The sequence below is a fragment of the Hemicordylus capensis genome, chromosome 1, assembly GCF_027244095.1.
Source record: "Hemicordylus capensis ecotype Gifberg chromosome 1, rHemCap1.1.pri, whole genome shotgun sequence".
NCBI lineage: Eukaryota > Metazoa > Chordata > Lepidosauria > Squamata > Cordylidae > Hemicordylus > Hemicordylus capensis.
The window spans coordinates 131736099-131752242 of record NC_069657.1 but is presented as its reverse complement, the minus strand read 5'-3'; the positions used below and the strand labels follow the sequence as shown (position 1 = coordinate 131752242).

The 16144-nt window shown below is 45.4% G+C and overlaps 1 protein-coding gene across 1 annotated transcript in view; it reads left to right on the top strand.

The window, feature by feature from the left end:
* Positions 1 to 16144, top strand: part of LOC128324021 (mucin-5B-like) — a 109398-nt gene that overhangs the window by 21408 nt on the left and 71846 nt on the right. Inside the window, exons 8-14 of the mRNA XM_053248138.1 lie at positions 740 to 878; positions 2965 to 3066; positions 4235 to 4304; positions 4434 to 4571; positions 6782 to 6946; positions 7761 to 7855; positions 11627 to 11753. Coding sequence (XP_053104113.1) covers positions 740 to 878; positions 2965 to 3066; positions 4235 to 4304; positions 4434 to 4571; positions 6782 to 6946; positions 7761 to 7855; positions 11627 to 11753 — 836 coding nt within the window. The remainder of the gene's footprint in view (positions 1 to 739; positions 879 to 2964; positions 3067 to 4234; positions 4305 to 4433; positions 4572 to 6781; positions 6947 to 7760; positions 7856 to 11626; positions 11754 to 16144) is intronic.

Sequence of the window (16144 nt, the reverse complement as noted above, 5' to 3'; positions counted from 1 at the left end):
TCCCACATCCATGATACGGGAGAGCAACTCCCACCCACTCTGTCCCTCCAGTTGCAAGGTCACCCAGGTGCAAGGTTAATTTATGCTAGAACTCCCCTAAGTTCAGCACTGGCACCTGCATTGAGTCTCAGAACGTATTCAACTAATAATGAAGAGTGCTTCTAAGCAAGTGTGGTGAAACAAAGATTCAGGTCTGCATGGCAAAAATGACATATCTTCTTGAAGTGGCCAGAGTAGCTGAGGCCAGGTTGTGGGGAGGTGGCAATATCTGCAACAATGAAAGAGAAGGTTTCAATTATGCCTAGAGGTTTATCTTGGGGAAAGATCAGAAAATTTAACATGGTGGTCACTCCCTGCCCCATGGGTTCTCATTTAAGGGGGAAAGAAAGAGCCACTCTGTGTGCCCTGACAGGGCACCTTTATAATAAAGTGTGCCATCAAGTCGGTGTCAACTCCTGGTGACCACAGAGCCCTGTGGTTCTCTTTGGTAGAATACAGGAGGGGTTTACCACTGCCATCTCCAATGCAGTATGAGATGATGCCTTTCAGCATCTTCCTATATCACTGCTGCCCGATATAGGTGTTTCCCATAGTTTGGGGAACTTAGCAGCGGGAATTTGAACCGGTAACCTCTGGCTTGCTAGTCAAGTCATTTCCCCACTGTGCCTGTGCTCACACATTTATCAACATTTATCAACAGCTGCCTCTATTGAGTTAAATTGCTCTTTTGGCTATTTAGTATCTGCATCGGAGGAAAATGGTCTTGTACATCACAGCCTTGTTCAGGAAACTGTAATATAGAAGGAGGATTTCATGTAACTACATTTGATAAGAAACAATTCATTTTCCATGGCAACTGCCGCTATGTATTAGCTAAGGTATGTGTGTGTGCGGTGTGTGTATTTTTAATTTTTGTGATATTCTTAGAACAACAAACAGACATTTAAAATAGTTCCCTGTGATCAATATACAGCAGGTTAAAATGTCTTTTATAAGGACTTTGTTAGATTAGATTTCTGAACTGTAGTACAAATTACTCTATGATAGTACTGAATGGACCCTATCCAATATGGCTGGTGATGTTTGTACACCATTGCTGGATCAGTAACACTCACTGTTATAACTGTCACATATTTTCCCCATATATTTGAGTGCTTAGAATATGTTATTTCCTTGAAATTAAAGCATTCCCTTGAGGTAAAACAACAACACCCAGATCCTGCACAGCTGTTGCGTAACAAATGCACAATTGTTTTATGAGAGAAAAATGGTCTGGCAAACAAAAAACAAAAACAAAAAAACAGACCAACTATCTATTGCAGAATAGTTATTAAGGGCTAGGAGTATGTCTGTGAGATCAAACCTAATTTTGTAATAGTGACTGAAGAAAGACAGATATATAATCATTGTATTTAAAAACTGAGAATTTTTATTATGTATTGGAATGATTATGCATAGGATAATGTTCAATTGTATATCCCCCCCCAAACACACACAATTGTTGTTATTGTTCACCACCTAGAGTCTTTGGAGGAGGCGGTATACAAGAAATTTTTAATAAACAAACAAATAAATTGTAAACATTTTTAAGAGCAGTATAATGGAGTATACAAATTGATAGGTATTTTAAGATTGTTTTATATCATTTGCTTTAAAGTACATATATGTATTCTGAATTGAGTTCTGTACTGCAGACTGAAATCTTGTAAATTAAAAGACAAAGAGGCAAATGAGCAGCTCTACCTGGGATTGTGCAGCCCCACTGAAGTAGGGCTACTCATGTGAAGTGCTGGGATCATGGCCAGCCCCAGCACTGCCCTGCAGGATAGCCCAGGAATTTCCCCTGGGGTATTACCCAGTTAGAAGGGTGCAAGAGCACTGTTCTACGTGGGATCCTGGCCGTGTATCCGCTTGGGCTGCCTGCAGTCCAAGCAGACCCACAGCCAGGTGCCTCGGGCTCCCAGCTTGAGGGGGAATCACCCATTGCACCACGCTCCTCCTGAAGTGCATTGTGGGATTTCTGGAGGCTGGGCTGTGTTTCCCTGGCCTCCAAAACACCGCACCACTTGCCGCAGCAGCAGTCATGTGTGTGGCAGCATGGCAACAGAATCAGGAAGATCGGGAAGGGGGAGGTAGGTATACTCCTGCCTTTGCCCCAGCCCTCTCTAGCCACCAGGGATTTGGTCATGTGAACAACCTTAAAGCTTTTATGAATGGCCTCCATAAGGGCAGCTCCATTCTTTAAAATGCAAACATACTTGCTGCAGGTACATTCGTGTTATACTGATGTTTGCTGCAGCGAATACTTAAAGTGAGAATGACATACATCTATCTTTTAACACATGTAGATGATGTGATTGGGTCCTCCACTCCTAACAGGATTCCCAGAAAGGTATAAACAGGTTTGAAAGATGAGCCCACACGTTTATTACATTCACATGATATCCAAATTCATGCTATGTGTAACTCTGGTATACACACAGCAAACATACACTATTTGTCACTCTTGAAATCACTGGGCTTAACCCTATGCTTAATTCCTATTGAATTCAATAGGCATTAAATAGCCTTAATTTTGGTTGCATAAAAGCTAGCTTTCTTTATTCAGTATTAAGTCACAGATGTATGCCACAAGTCAAGCCTCTTTATAAATTGTCTAAAATGAGAACATGGATATTCTACATACACAAGATCTCTAGCAAAACCCAAAACCCATGTAAAGACGACAGCATTAATAGATGGTTGAGAAGGGGTACATTGATTGACTATCTCTGACACTCACTCCTCATTTACTCTGTGGGTGATTGGTAGAGCTAGATCAACATACTGTACATCCTAGTTGCTGAACATGCCTGCCTTCTTGTTGTTGTTGATGGTTGTTGTTCTGCATTTCAACAAAATGTTCTCAAAGCAGTTTGCTTAACAAAACATTAGAAAATAATGGTTTTTTCCCCTTATTTTCAGGATACGGATGGTTCCTTTGTGATTATTGGAGAAATTGTTCAATGTGGTGTTTCAAGCACTAGGACTTGCTTGAAGAATGTCATAATCATTTTAGGAGCCACTGTAAGTTGCCAGCCTAGTCAATGGCTAAGAGGCTTTAATTTAATTGCATGTTCACAAGCAGTCTTGCCAGCTGCCATTTTTTTTTTTTAAAAATCTTGCAATGCACTAAGAACCAGTAGAATGTCCTGGTGCATTTTGAGATAGATATCTATTTTTTAAGGCAGCTATCAGGAGCCAGCCAATGGGAAGGCCAGGAATACTTAATGGCCACATTCACATGTAATTAGGAATGTGCACAGAACTGGTTGTGTGCACTCTCGGGAGGTGGAGAGGCTCCTTTAAGGAGCAGGAAGGGTCCCCTTACCTCCCCTGCTGTGTTTCCCCCACTGGCACTGCTGACAAAAATGCTGGTGCAGGGCAGCTGTGTACCTCCCTGCTGCCCCAGTCAGCATGATAATGGAAGTGGCCGGTACACATGCGCATGGCGCACACATGCACGCCGGCCACTTCCGTTATCACACTGACTGGGTGGCAAGGAGGTACTCAGCCACCCCACTCGAGCATTTTTGGCAGCAGCAGCAGCTGGGGAAACATGGCAGGGGAGGTAAGGGCACCCTCCCCGCTCCTTAAAGGAGCCCCCGCCCCCACGTGCAAACTGGTTCAAACACTGGTTTTCGCACCAGTTCAGCATTCTAGGAATAGAATGCCTAACTGGTTTGTGCACATCCCTACATGTAATGCAGTACTGCTGATTCAAATGGACCTGCTGTTCTGCTCCCCCACACACTTCCATCTGAATTTGGACATAATGGAGAGCTCCCTTTCTGCAGTCAGTAAGACTGAAGAGAGGAGGAGAAACTGGCTGCTTGAGCATCATTCTTGATTGAAGGACAGCCCCGGCAGCCAATAGCAACTGGTGTGAGGGAGGAGCTTCCTTGTTCAATTCTGGTTGCTGGACAGTGAGACTGCAGTGCCGTATTTGGACATAACACTTGCATCGCAGAAGCAGTGTTACCCCAAAAGACCCACTGCCACTACTGCCATCAATTTGCAGTAAGCCCCCTATGAAACTGTATATAATTTCATTCTGCACTCCCAAAATTGTTGTGACACCTGATCCACCCCCAGAAATAGGATTTTGGCAAAATGCTGAATAAATTTGTTTGGATTAGCCCTAGTTGGAATAAATGATCCTATACATCTCAATGTGGTTCTTTTTTATTTGCAGAATATAAGAGTTGGTTCCAGTGGAGATGTCTACGTCAATGATGCCATTGCAGTGTTGCCTATAGCTAAAGGTCTGAATTCAGTTTAATCCCCAGTTTCTAAGGAAACCTATATACTTAATAGCATAGTTGGATATTCCTGCTTGGATGTGATTTCTACCTGGAGACATGTTCTTGTGGTTTGTTTGTTTGTTTTTTTAGATGGTGTCACCATCTTCAGACCATCTACATTCTACGTCAACATTGTGACTTCTTCATGGGTACAAATTCAAGTACAACTTAAGCCCATTATGCAGCTCTTCATAATATTAGATGAATCTTACCACAGTCGTACATCTGGTATAGTACCTACATTGCTTAACTCCTGAAGGGCTTTCTTTTGTTTGCTCTGCAAAAAGTGGCCCTCCCCCTGCCCCTGCCTGAGATTTCATGGAATGTTCAGAAACCTCCTGCTTCTCCAGGGGTAACTTGCCTGCACAAAGACCTTGAAAGGAAGAAAAAAGGCCTTGTGCTGTTAATGCTGAGGGTACTTGTCTGTAATGGTATTTAAAGCTACGCTTTCCTGTTAACATTTCTTGATTGTTCCTTGATCTTAAAAAATGCCTCATATTGAACAGTCTACTTACATTCTATCAATTATATGTTCCCCAGTTTCCACCAATTTGTCTTATGTGCTCCATTCTAGAGGGCACCTGCACTCTATAAAACCTAGTGTGATCAAAGGACGGGGAGGCAAAGTGCCTATAGATATGGAGCCTGTTACTTCCAGGGCCCTTGCTTAGTGGGCAGTGATGCTACTGCAGTAAAGTAAGTGTGGTGGGGAAAGGCTTTCTTGAGCTCTTCTCTTGCCCATTGTGATAGAAACAGCATTGTCACTGAGGGGACACTGGTGGTGGAGGAGAACAAAATTACCATCTGCAGTGCTGCTACTGCTGCATTGAAGGACCAGCCAAAGCAAGGAGAGAAAGGAGGGGAGGACTCCTCCCTTCAATTCAGCCCAGCCTACTTGGATACCTGAAGGTCCACCTGCTCCCAAGGGTTTCTGCCCTCCCAACAAGGTAATCAGGGGGTGGAGGGCTTTGCTCTGTGTGCCAACATAGAGAGAGGCTAAATTGACATGCATGTGGGACAGGGCCTTCTCTGTTGTTGCCCCCAGGCTCCAGAATGCTCTCCCAGTAAATGTCCACTCTTTGAAATCTGTGGCTGCTTTTAAAAAACAGCTAAAGACCTTTTTATTTGTTCAGGCTTTTATCCCTTAGGGGTTACTAGGCCTCTCAGCTTTCCTGCTTCTGCTGTATTTTTTATGATGGTTGTGTGTTTTGTGTATGTGTGTGTGTATGTGATGGTTTTTACTGTTTAATTGATTTTAAGGTTTTAAATTATTTTTATAGAATTTTATTGTATTTTAACTTTTCCAAACTGCGTTGGGATGCTTTATGAAGGGCGGTATAAAAACGGAACAATAAATAAATAAATAACTTGCTAAACTGACAGCATTTTTTTTAGCATATATATATATATATATATATATATATATATATATATAAATAAATACATACATAAAAATTGTGTGCTTAGTTTGAAATTATGTTGTTATTTTTGGGGCATAAAATTGATTGCTTGGGGGATTAAATGTATTAGACCAGGATTCCTAGAACCTAGGTTTGACTTATGTCATTTATGTCAATTTCTATTCTCCCACAGTCTGAGGCCTGCTTTTTACTACATTCAGAATAATGTGGGCCTGGTTTTATATTTAGAGTAATGTGCTCTGTTTTGACAGGGAATGTTACATAGTGACATATAGGAAAATAGGAAGCTGCCTTCTACCAAGTCAGACCATTGGTTCATCTAGCTCAGTATTGTCTACACCAAGGATTCTCAGTGTTGGGTCCCCAGATATTATTGGACTTCAACTCCCATAATCCCCAGCCCCAGTGGCCTTTAGTTGGGGATTATGGGAGTTGAAGTCCAATAACATCTGGGGACCCAATGTTGAGAATCCCTGGTCTACACAGACTGGCAGTAGCTTCTCCAAATTTGCTGGCAGAAGTCTCTCTCAGCCCTATCTTGGAGATGCAAGGGAGGGAACTTGGAACCTTCTGCACGCAAGTATGCAGATGCTCTTCCTAGAGCAGCCCCAGACCCTAAAGGGAAATATCTTACAGTGCTCACACATGCAGTCTCCCATTTAAATGCAAACCAGGGTGGGCCCTGCTTAGCAAAGGGTACAATTCATGCTTGTTACCACAAGACCATCTCTCCTCTCTTGTACATAGTATTGCATTTTCTCATTTCAGGCTAGAATGCTGAGGTATTATTTGCCTTCCATAGCTTATATCTACTGATGGTAGTACCCCACAAATCTAGGCATGTGTAGATGTTACCCATCAGATTGTCCTGGGTCCACCCACAAGGTTTTCTTCTTGCTGCTTGCACCAAGCTGTGATTCTAACTGATTCATTCACACAGGCTCTTTCAAAGACTCCATGTGGATTCTTTTGTGGGGTTTTATATCTCGTGACTTCCCTCTCGCTTATTTTACTCAGGACTTTGTGGAAATTTCAATAATGTGCAGAGTGATGATTTTCGAACGATTAACGGGATTTTGGAAGACTCAGCTTCTGCATTTGGAAACTCGTGGAAGATTGCGGCTAACTGTGCTGATGTTCAAGACAGCTTTGAGGATCCCTGTTTGAAAAGTGTGGACAAAGGTAACAAGCATGAATTATACCCTTTGCTAAGCAAGGCCCACCCTGGTTTGCATTTAAATGGGAGACTGCATGTGTGAGCACAGTAAGATACATTTTACACTCCCCACTTACGATGTGTGAACCGGTTCAAATTCAAACTGGTTCGAATTCGAACCGAACCAGCCATCAGGTTTGAGCTGCAGGTTCGAATTTGAACCAAACGGGGTGGTTTGATTTGAACCGGTTCGAACTGGTTAAAACCTGTTCGAACCTCTAAAAGTGGATAGGGTGTTAGCAGATACCCATGGGTACCTACCACCCAAACCCCAAAGCAATTGGACACTCGTACATTTTTGTTGGCACCCATGGGTGCTCCACAATAGGGAATAATGGGATGGTTCAAGTCCCATTATACCCTATGAGAAAAAATACCCCCCCCCAAAATTCATTAAAAATCGCACGAGTGTCCGATTGCTTCGGGGTTTGGGTGGCAGGTAGCCAGGGGTGCCAGCTACTACCCCACCCACTTCTGGAGGCTGAACCAGTCCTAACCAGTTCAAACAAGTTTGAAACCGGTTCAAATTCCAACCGAACCAGAGGATGGTTTGAGCAAAACCACAAGCGAACCACCCCCTCCTCGTTCGAACCTGGTTTGAATTCGAACTGAACCAGGCAAACCGGTTCTATGCACATCCCTGCTCCCCACAACAGTTTCCCAAATGCAGTGCATTTCCCCATAGAAGAGAATGGCAACCATACCATTCCTCTATATTAGGACTTGACTTCCATAATTCATACTGTAAATAACTTTGGATATCTTCATTCTCTCTGTTAGCAAAATTTGGGAAGTATTGGTGTGCCCTTCTGTCAAATGCAAATGGGAAATTTGCCGAGTGTCATGCTGTAAGAGATCCTGCTCCTTATGTCAAGGTGAGATATTGATTTGATAATGTTTTAAAGCATCTCTGCTGCAGCTGGTGCATTTGGGAAACTGTTGTGGGGAGTGTTTTAAATCATCTTCTTCAGTGGCGGCTGGTGTGGGCAGCGCCAGGGGTGTGTGTGCCAGGAGCATCTTTAAATCTAAATTAGTAGGTGCTTACCTCTTGTATTGCTGCACCTGAAAGTTCTTACCAGTAGCGGTGCACTGCCTGGCACCCTCTGTGGCGGAGGATAGACTCCACCATACAGCTGGCCTCTGCGCATACATGGAGGCCATTTGCTGGCCACACAAATGGCTTCCTCCAGCTGAGTGGCGGAGCTGATCCTCTGCCGCAGTGGGTGCTGGGCAACATGTCGCTGCTGGTAAGAGCTTTCAGGTGCAGTGGTATGGGAGGTAAGCACCTACTAATTTAGACTTAAAGGTGCCTCCTGCTGCCTGCCTGCAGCTGCTACTGCATCTGGCATAATTTCAAGTGCCTTCAGACAGGCTGTGGTCTATGTATTCTGCTATTTGTTTAAAAACCAGTGTTCTACTCCACAATAGGCTGCAAGATCTGGAAGCTCAGCTGTGGAATTTCCCTCCTTTTTTGAATCATGAGACACGATTCCCCCCCCCCCCCCCAGAGAACTGGCATAATCCAGGCAGCAGGATTGCCAGCCCTACATAAATCCACACTGAGCATGCAAGGTTATCAAATACAAAGGTGGATTACAGGGTTCTTCTACTTTTGTAGCTGGGCAGAACATCTTATATACTGATAAGAACAGTGAAGCCTGCTGAAAATCCCTCTTTTGCACAATGATAAAAGACTCAGGAAGTCCATATGCCAAGCTTTCTTCAGAAAGAGAAGAAAACAAAGTCTGTCCCTGCTGTACAAATCATTTAGCTGCACATCTGAGCCCCACAGAGCTGTGGCTTGCCATTCCTTGCCATTATGGCTATTTTAAAAAATACCTCTACATTTTAAAGTGTATATATTATTTGTTGGGGCTGTGCACAAAAGCAAATGTCAGGATCGGGTCTGATTTGATCTAATCCAATCCCACAAATGTGGGTTTGGGGTCCTTTGGACCCTTCAAAATGTTGGAATCAGGGCCAGGGTCGGGATCAGCGCCGGGATCATGTATTTCCCCAACAAACCTTTAAATTGATTTTTTTTAAGTAACTGGGATACTCACTGTGAGCCCGGAAGAAAAGTAACGTAATACCAGAGAATCACAGTACATGTGATGTAACATCAGAGAATCACAGGAAAAACCCAGAAATTGGCTGCTTGTGAGTTATAACTTTTGTAAAACTTTTTAAAAAGGAGATATGCACGGGCAGATGGGCAGATAGAAGGCAAAAGATCGGGATTTCCCCCCAGTCACGGACTCGCAAACAGAAAGGAAAAGAGCAGACTCTTGCTGCCATTTGGAGCTCTGGAAAGCTCTGATTTTTCCCGAAGATGATCAAAGAAGTCCAAATGGGCTTCCCAAGTTTGTATCAGGAACTTCTCTGCTCTGCATCTCTTGAAATGGCCCATATCAGGACATATCTGAAGTTCCCTAACCCTATTGTTATTGATGATGATGATGATGATGATGATGAATTTTATTATTAACTTTCCAACCAAAAAGTTCTCAAAGTGGTTTATATAGAAAAAAGAATAATAGGAATAAGATGTCCCCAAAGGACATCTTATCCTAAAGGACATACGAAGTCCTCAAATGACATATTCTAAAACACACTCTCCATGCAGGGTAGACAATTAGCAATAACCACACTGAGAGATGCTGAGCTAGAGTTGAACAGGGATGGTTGCAATTAGTAGGCATATTTGTCAGATACATTGCAGTTTTTATAAAATATCTTGGTTAGTTTGCTTTAAGTTTTGAGGTTCTTTGTGAGCGCACAGTGGGAAGAATTCAATTTGCAGTAATGTGTATTTGGGAGTTTATTCAATGGATGAAACCAGGGGTGGAGCTGTAATTGTGCGCATGGGTTCAAAGAACCCCTGTGTAGCTGCCACCAGGGCTGCCTCCAGTTGTTCCTGGGGCCACCACACTCACCCCTTCTCTCCCTGCTGCTGCCATGATGGGCACCCAGTGGTGTCCCCTTGTGCAGTGGTGGCGGAGGTGGAGGCAATCTCTCTGACCAAGCAGTCATGCCCCCAGCACTCAGCCAGCTGCTGCACATGCGTACTAGCCAGCTGAGTGATCGCACAAATGGCCACTGTACATGCTCAGCAGCCAGCCTATGCGCTCCCTATGCCACTGTATAAGAAGAAGATAGATAGATGTCAGCAGGAGGCTTTCACAAGTTTGGCACTTTTTGGCTCAGAGACCACAGGAACAAATCTGATTATTATGTATGTGCATTAGAGTGTTGATGTTGCCTATCTGTATGTTTCCCAGTACATGTTCCTGTCCACATTCTGGCTCAATTAATGAAGCAAAAATACCTTTTAAAAGTGTGGCTGCACCTGAACGGTGGAGAAAATCTGTAGATATAGTGACCGGTTGCCCTCTAGTGGTCAATTTTGATAAAGATTTGAGCAGCAAACAGAGTTTATCTCAAAAAGCTGCAACAGAGGGTATTCTCTGTTACCCACAATATCACCTGATCAAACAAAAGAATAAAGAAGATGTTTTTGCTCTTTTTGCAATAACAAATGAATCAAATACATGCAAACAAATAATTAACATCAACTCCAATATATTGAGGATATTAGGGACATAGGGACATAGGAAACTGCCATATACTGAGTCAGACTATTGGTCTATCTAGTTCAGTATTGTCTTCACAGACTGGCAGCAGCTTCTCCAAGGTTGCAGGCAGGAATCTCTCTCAGCCCTATCTTGGAGAAGCCAGGGAGGGAATTTGGAACCTTTTGCTCTTCCCAGAGCGGCTCCATCCGTGAGTGGAATAGCTTGCAATGCTCACACATCAAGTCTCCCATTCATATGCAACCAGGGCAGACCCTGCTTAGCTATGGGGACAAGTCATGCTTGCTACCACAAGACCAGCTCTCCTCTCGCACAACACAAGCCGCCTGGGGTAACCCAAGCAGCTCATGTTGTCTGGAGTGCCAGGAGCCCATGGCTCCCTGGCTGCTCCAGAATGTTTTAGCCCCAATTTTTAACCTGTGGTTCATTTAGCCTTGGCAGGTGATCATGTGCATGAGAATATCCACATCATCTAATGAGAGCAGCCGTCACTCTCATGCTGTGTGGCACTCTGGGATATGGGAGGGAGAGGGCCTACTTTCCAGCTCCTGCTGTCACTGTGCCATGGCTCACAGTTCTCAGCAGTGGCTACCAGAGGTCATGTGGACCAGTGGCGGCTCGTGAATGCACCACTGGGGGGGGCGGCGGGAGGCACCTTTAAGAGTAACTGCATTAGGTGCTTACCTCCGCACCTGCTGCACCTGAACGCTGTGCAGAGAAGCGGCATGCTGCCCAGCAGCCCCTGTGGTGGGGAATCACCGCTGCCACTCACCTTGCTGACACGGAGCTGAGCCCCCACCAGCAGCCAGGTGAGTAGCGGCGGGAATTCCCGCCGCAGGAGCTGCTGGGCGGCATGCTGCTTCTCTGCACAGCATTCAGGTCTGGTGGCTGTGCAGGTAAGCACCTAATGCATTTACTCTTAAAGGTGCCTCCTCCCGCCGCCCCTCCAGCGGCACGTTCACGGGCCACTACTGATGTGGACGACTTCAGATACTAGTAACCACTGAATAACCACTGGCCACGTTTTGACATAGTATCTACTTCTTTCTTTAGAACTGTGCTTATGACACTTGTAATGCTGAGAAGAGTAAAGAGGCTCTCTGCAGTGTATTCTCTGCCTATGCCAGAGATTGTGCTGCAAGTGGCAAACACCTGAAAGGCTGGAGAAGTGGTATCTGCGGTACGTACAGTATATTCACATATACACACACATCAACATGAGCACATTTTAGATATGTTATGCTGTTTTGGATCATGGGTTTATAATAACAAGCTGGTCAGGTGACTCATTTGCCATATTTGTGGTACAGCCTGCACCGATTTAAAAAAAAATAAAATGTTGTCCACACATTCAAAGTAGTTGTGTGATGTTGGCAGATGGTGAGCTTGGGAAATGAAAAAATAAAAAACCCTCAGATACCCCAAAGGTTGTTTTGTTTTGCCTGACACATTATGGGGAGAACTGTTTTCAAGAGCACTTTTGGAGCTTGTCAAAAACATAACAAAAACCGGGGCTAAAACCCCGGTGTTGTTGTGCGACCCTCAGGGACATATTTTCAGGAGGCCCAGTGGGCTTCAGAGGAATGGGGAGACTGGCAAGTATTACCCTTCCCCAGTAGTGCCAGTGCTACATTAGTCTGGTTGTTAGCCATCTTCCCCCCCCCCCCCGCCTCCAGCATGGACAGGGGAACCTATGTCAACTTCCGCTGAGTAAAAATGAGAGAAAGAAAGCTGAAGATAAATTTACCCCAAAGAATTCTCCAGACAGAAACATTTCATGTAAAGATCCCCTTGTCTGCAATCCTTAACATGTTTGTTCTGGAGATTCTCAAGAGTACCAGTCAAGAGACCACGAAGTATCACAGCCACAATTGTATTTAATTGGTACATATCTGTATCTAATTCTCCTTTGCTCTGCCACATTGATTTAGTGACTTTTAGGTTGTCATTGTTATACTGAGAAGGAAATTAGGAGTGTAGATTTTTCTCACAGTGCCTATGAATTGTAAATACACAACAGATTGACAGTCTCTCTCGCCACATAAAGTTAGGCTTGACAGGAGGAATTTTGGAATAATTGCCATTTTATTCCCATACAATTATTATTATTATATGTGTCATGTAATCCTATGCATGTTTATTCAGAAGTAAATTTCATGGAGTTCAATGGGACTTAATCCCTGGTACGTATACTTAAGATGTTAGCTTAAGTATCTAAGCATTAGAATCTGCAGACCCTGCTGTTATTTAGCTGGCCAAAGCACCACTAACCAATGGCAGCAGTACTGCCATCACTCCTCCTCCTCCTGCTGCATTTTTCTCACTCCCTGAGTTTTTGAAAGGCAGCTGGCAGAGCACAGAGTGGAAGGAAATATGGAGGAGTTGTGTTGTGGGCAACCTAGCCCACCTCTCTCCATCTCCACACGTCCTTCTGCTCCATTCTTCACCCTTTGTCTTTAGAAAATACAGGGAGTGAGAAACATGCAGGAGGAAGAGGAGGAGTGATGGCACAGCATGAATGGGAATGGGAAGAGGAAGAGCAGCATCAGCCCCATCACACTTCCAGGTAAAGAGATGGTGGTGAGACTGTCACAGGTGGAATGGGGAAGATTGGGGGCCAATCGATATGTAGTATGCCTTGTGGGCATAGGGTGAAGGAGACTGAGGAGTTGGGTGGATTACAGTGAACGTGGTGGGATGAGGAATGGATGTGTGGCATGTTCTGGCAAGGAGTGGAGGAGGTCAAGGGGTGAGGATGGAGACTTGCAGTGCCACCTCAGGCACTAATGGCAGCTCCAGCCAGGGCTGGCTTTTTCACACATGTATCCTTCAGTGACTTGCTGCCTGAGGACTTGCAATTCAGTGTTGGAACTGCCTACACTGGGCATATTGGAGTTTGAATTAATGTGAGTTGATCACATTATCAACTGATAATTATCAACTGATGGGTTGATCTATGGAGGTTGTTTCACATATAATCATAGTCAATTAAAGTTGTTCATTCAGGACTTCAATTCATGTGAGAATCTGCCCTTAAGACAGATCCACACCATCAATTTTCCATCCACTTTACAGTCCCTGAGAACACGTCTGAGCAAAAAATGTCTCAAGGGAACTGTGCTCTGCACAGATATGGGTGGCATTTCTCAGTAATGGTTTTTATTAACATGGAGGCATATTTTTCAGCCACTGTGATCAGGGGAATGTAGTTGTAGTTGAAGAGATTAAACTTAGCAAATTCCATCCTCTGGGAGCATTATGTGCAGACCAAAGGGATGTGGAGAAACTGTCTGAGATCTCCCCTCCACCCCCAATAAATAAATAAAATTATCCTTGGGAGAAATCTTAAAATTCTGAGAAATTTTTCACTTTGGGTGCATTACTTCACAGTAAACTGACTGTGTGAACCAGCCTCTTGTCTCAGTGAAACCAATGGAAATTCTTTCATGTGTTTGAGACTGCAGGTTGTCTCACCTGTATCTTAAGAAAGTGAAAAGTTCTTAAGAACATGAAATAGGCTGGGGATTCTGCTGGTGTACCGACCACCCCACTGCACTTCGGTCTCCCTACCTGAGCTAGCGGGGGTGGTCTCGGAGGTGGCTTTGGATTCCCCCAGGCTTATTGTTTTGGGAGATTTCAATGTCCATGCTGAGGCCCCCCTAGTGGGTGCGGCTCAGGATTTCATGGCCTCCGTGGCAACCATGGGCCTGTCTCAGTTGGTATCGGGCCCGACCCATGTGGCAGGACATACTCTGGATCTGGTTTTTGCCGACCAGGAAATAAATGATCTGGAGGTCCGGGAATTTGAGACAGCTCCCTTGTCATGGACAGATCATCATCTGGTGGGGTTTAGTTTGACTGCTCCGTCTGCCCTCTGCAGGGGTGGTGGGCCGATTAGGATGGTCCACCTCCAGAGGCTTATGGATCCGCTTGGATTCCAGATGGCCCTCGGGGAGTTTCCAGTGTCCAGAGCTGGTGACCCTGTTGAGGCCCTGGTCGATCTCTGGAATGGAGAGACAGCCCAGGCTGTTGACACGGTTGCTCCTAAACGCCCTCTCCGGCTTAGTGGAGCCCGATCTGCTCCTTGGTTGTCCTCGGAGCTTAGGGCAATGAAACAACTCGGACGACGGCTGGAATGACACTGGAGGAAGAGTGGTGACGAATCCGACCGAACACGGGCTAGAGCCCATTTTAGGGACTACGCCGTGGCGATGGGGGCGGTGGGGGCCTCCATTGCATCTGCTCAGTGCAGACAAACAGAGCTGTTTCGTGTGGTAAAAACATTGCTCCACACATCCCCCCAGGTAATGGGGGAGGAATCATCCACAGCCTGCTGCAATCAGTTTGATTGCCACTTTGCAGATAAAGTCACTCGCATCCGTGCCGATTTGGACTCCAGAGTTTTGGCAGTTCCAGCAGACGTGCATCTGGTACCATCTGGTCCCGTTGTGTTGGATTCTTTTCAGTTGGTGCGGCCTGAAGATGTGGACAAGATCCTGGGCAGTGTGTGGACGACATCGTGTGCTCTTGACCCTTGCCCTTCATGGCTAATAAAAGCTGCCAGGGAGGGTACAGGTAGATGGTTGGAGGTGACTATTAATGCCTCATTAAGGGAGGGCAGGATGCCACCGTGCCTCAAGGAGGCGGTGGTAAGATCACTACTAAAAAAGCCCTCCCTTGATCCCTCCAACCTGGACAAAATAGACCGGTCTCTAACCTACCCTTTTGGGGCAAGGTGATAGAGCGTATGGTGGCGTCACAGCTGCAGAGGGTCTTGGATGATATGGATTATCTGGATCCTTTTCAATCTGGCTTCCGCCCCGGGTATGGGACTGAGACTGACTTGGTCACTCTAGTGGATGACCTACGCCAGGAACTAGACAGGGGGAGTGAATCCCTGTTGGTTCTGCTGGACCTCGCGGCAGCTTTTGATACCATTGACCATGGTATCCTTCTGGGCCGCCTCTCGAGTAAGGGAATGGGAGGAACTGTGTTGCAGTGGTTCCAGTCCTTTCTTGGGGGGAGGGCCCAGAAGGTGGTGCTGGGGGACTACTGCTCGGCTCTGTGGCCACTGGCCTGTGGGGTCCCGCAGGGTTCGGTCTTGTCCCCCATGCTGTTTAAAATCTACATGAAACCACTGGGAGAGGCCATCTGGGGACTTGGACTGAGTTGTCAGCAGTATGCGGATGACACTCAGCTCTATCTCTCCTTGTCATCTGATCCGAGGGAGGCGGTGGATGTCCTGAATCGGGGGCTGGAGGCTGTGATGGGTTGGATGTGGGCTAATAAACTGAAATTGAATCCGGACAAGACAGAGGTACTGTTGATCAGTAGGAGAGCCAATATGGATGAGGATATTTTACTGGTTCTGGATGGGGTTGCACTCCCCTTGAAGGAGCATGCAGCTTGGGGGTACTGCTGGACCTGGCTCTGCTTTTGGAAGCTCAGGTGGAGGCGGTGGCCAGGGGTGCCTTTGCACGGCTTTGACTAGTGCGCCAGCTGTGTCCCTTTCTCGAGAAGGCAGATCTGGGCACAGTTACCCATGCCTTAGTCACGTCACGGCTGGATTAC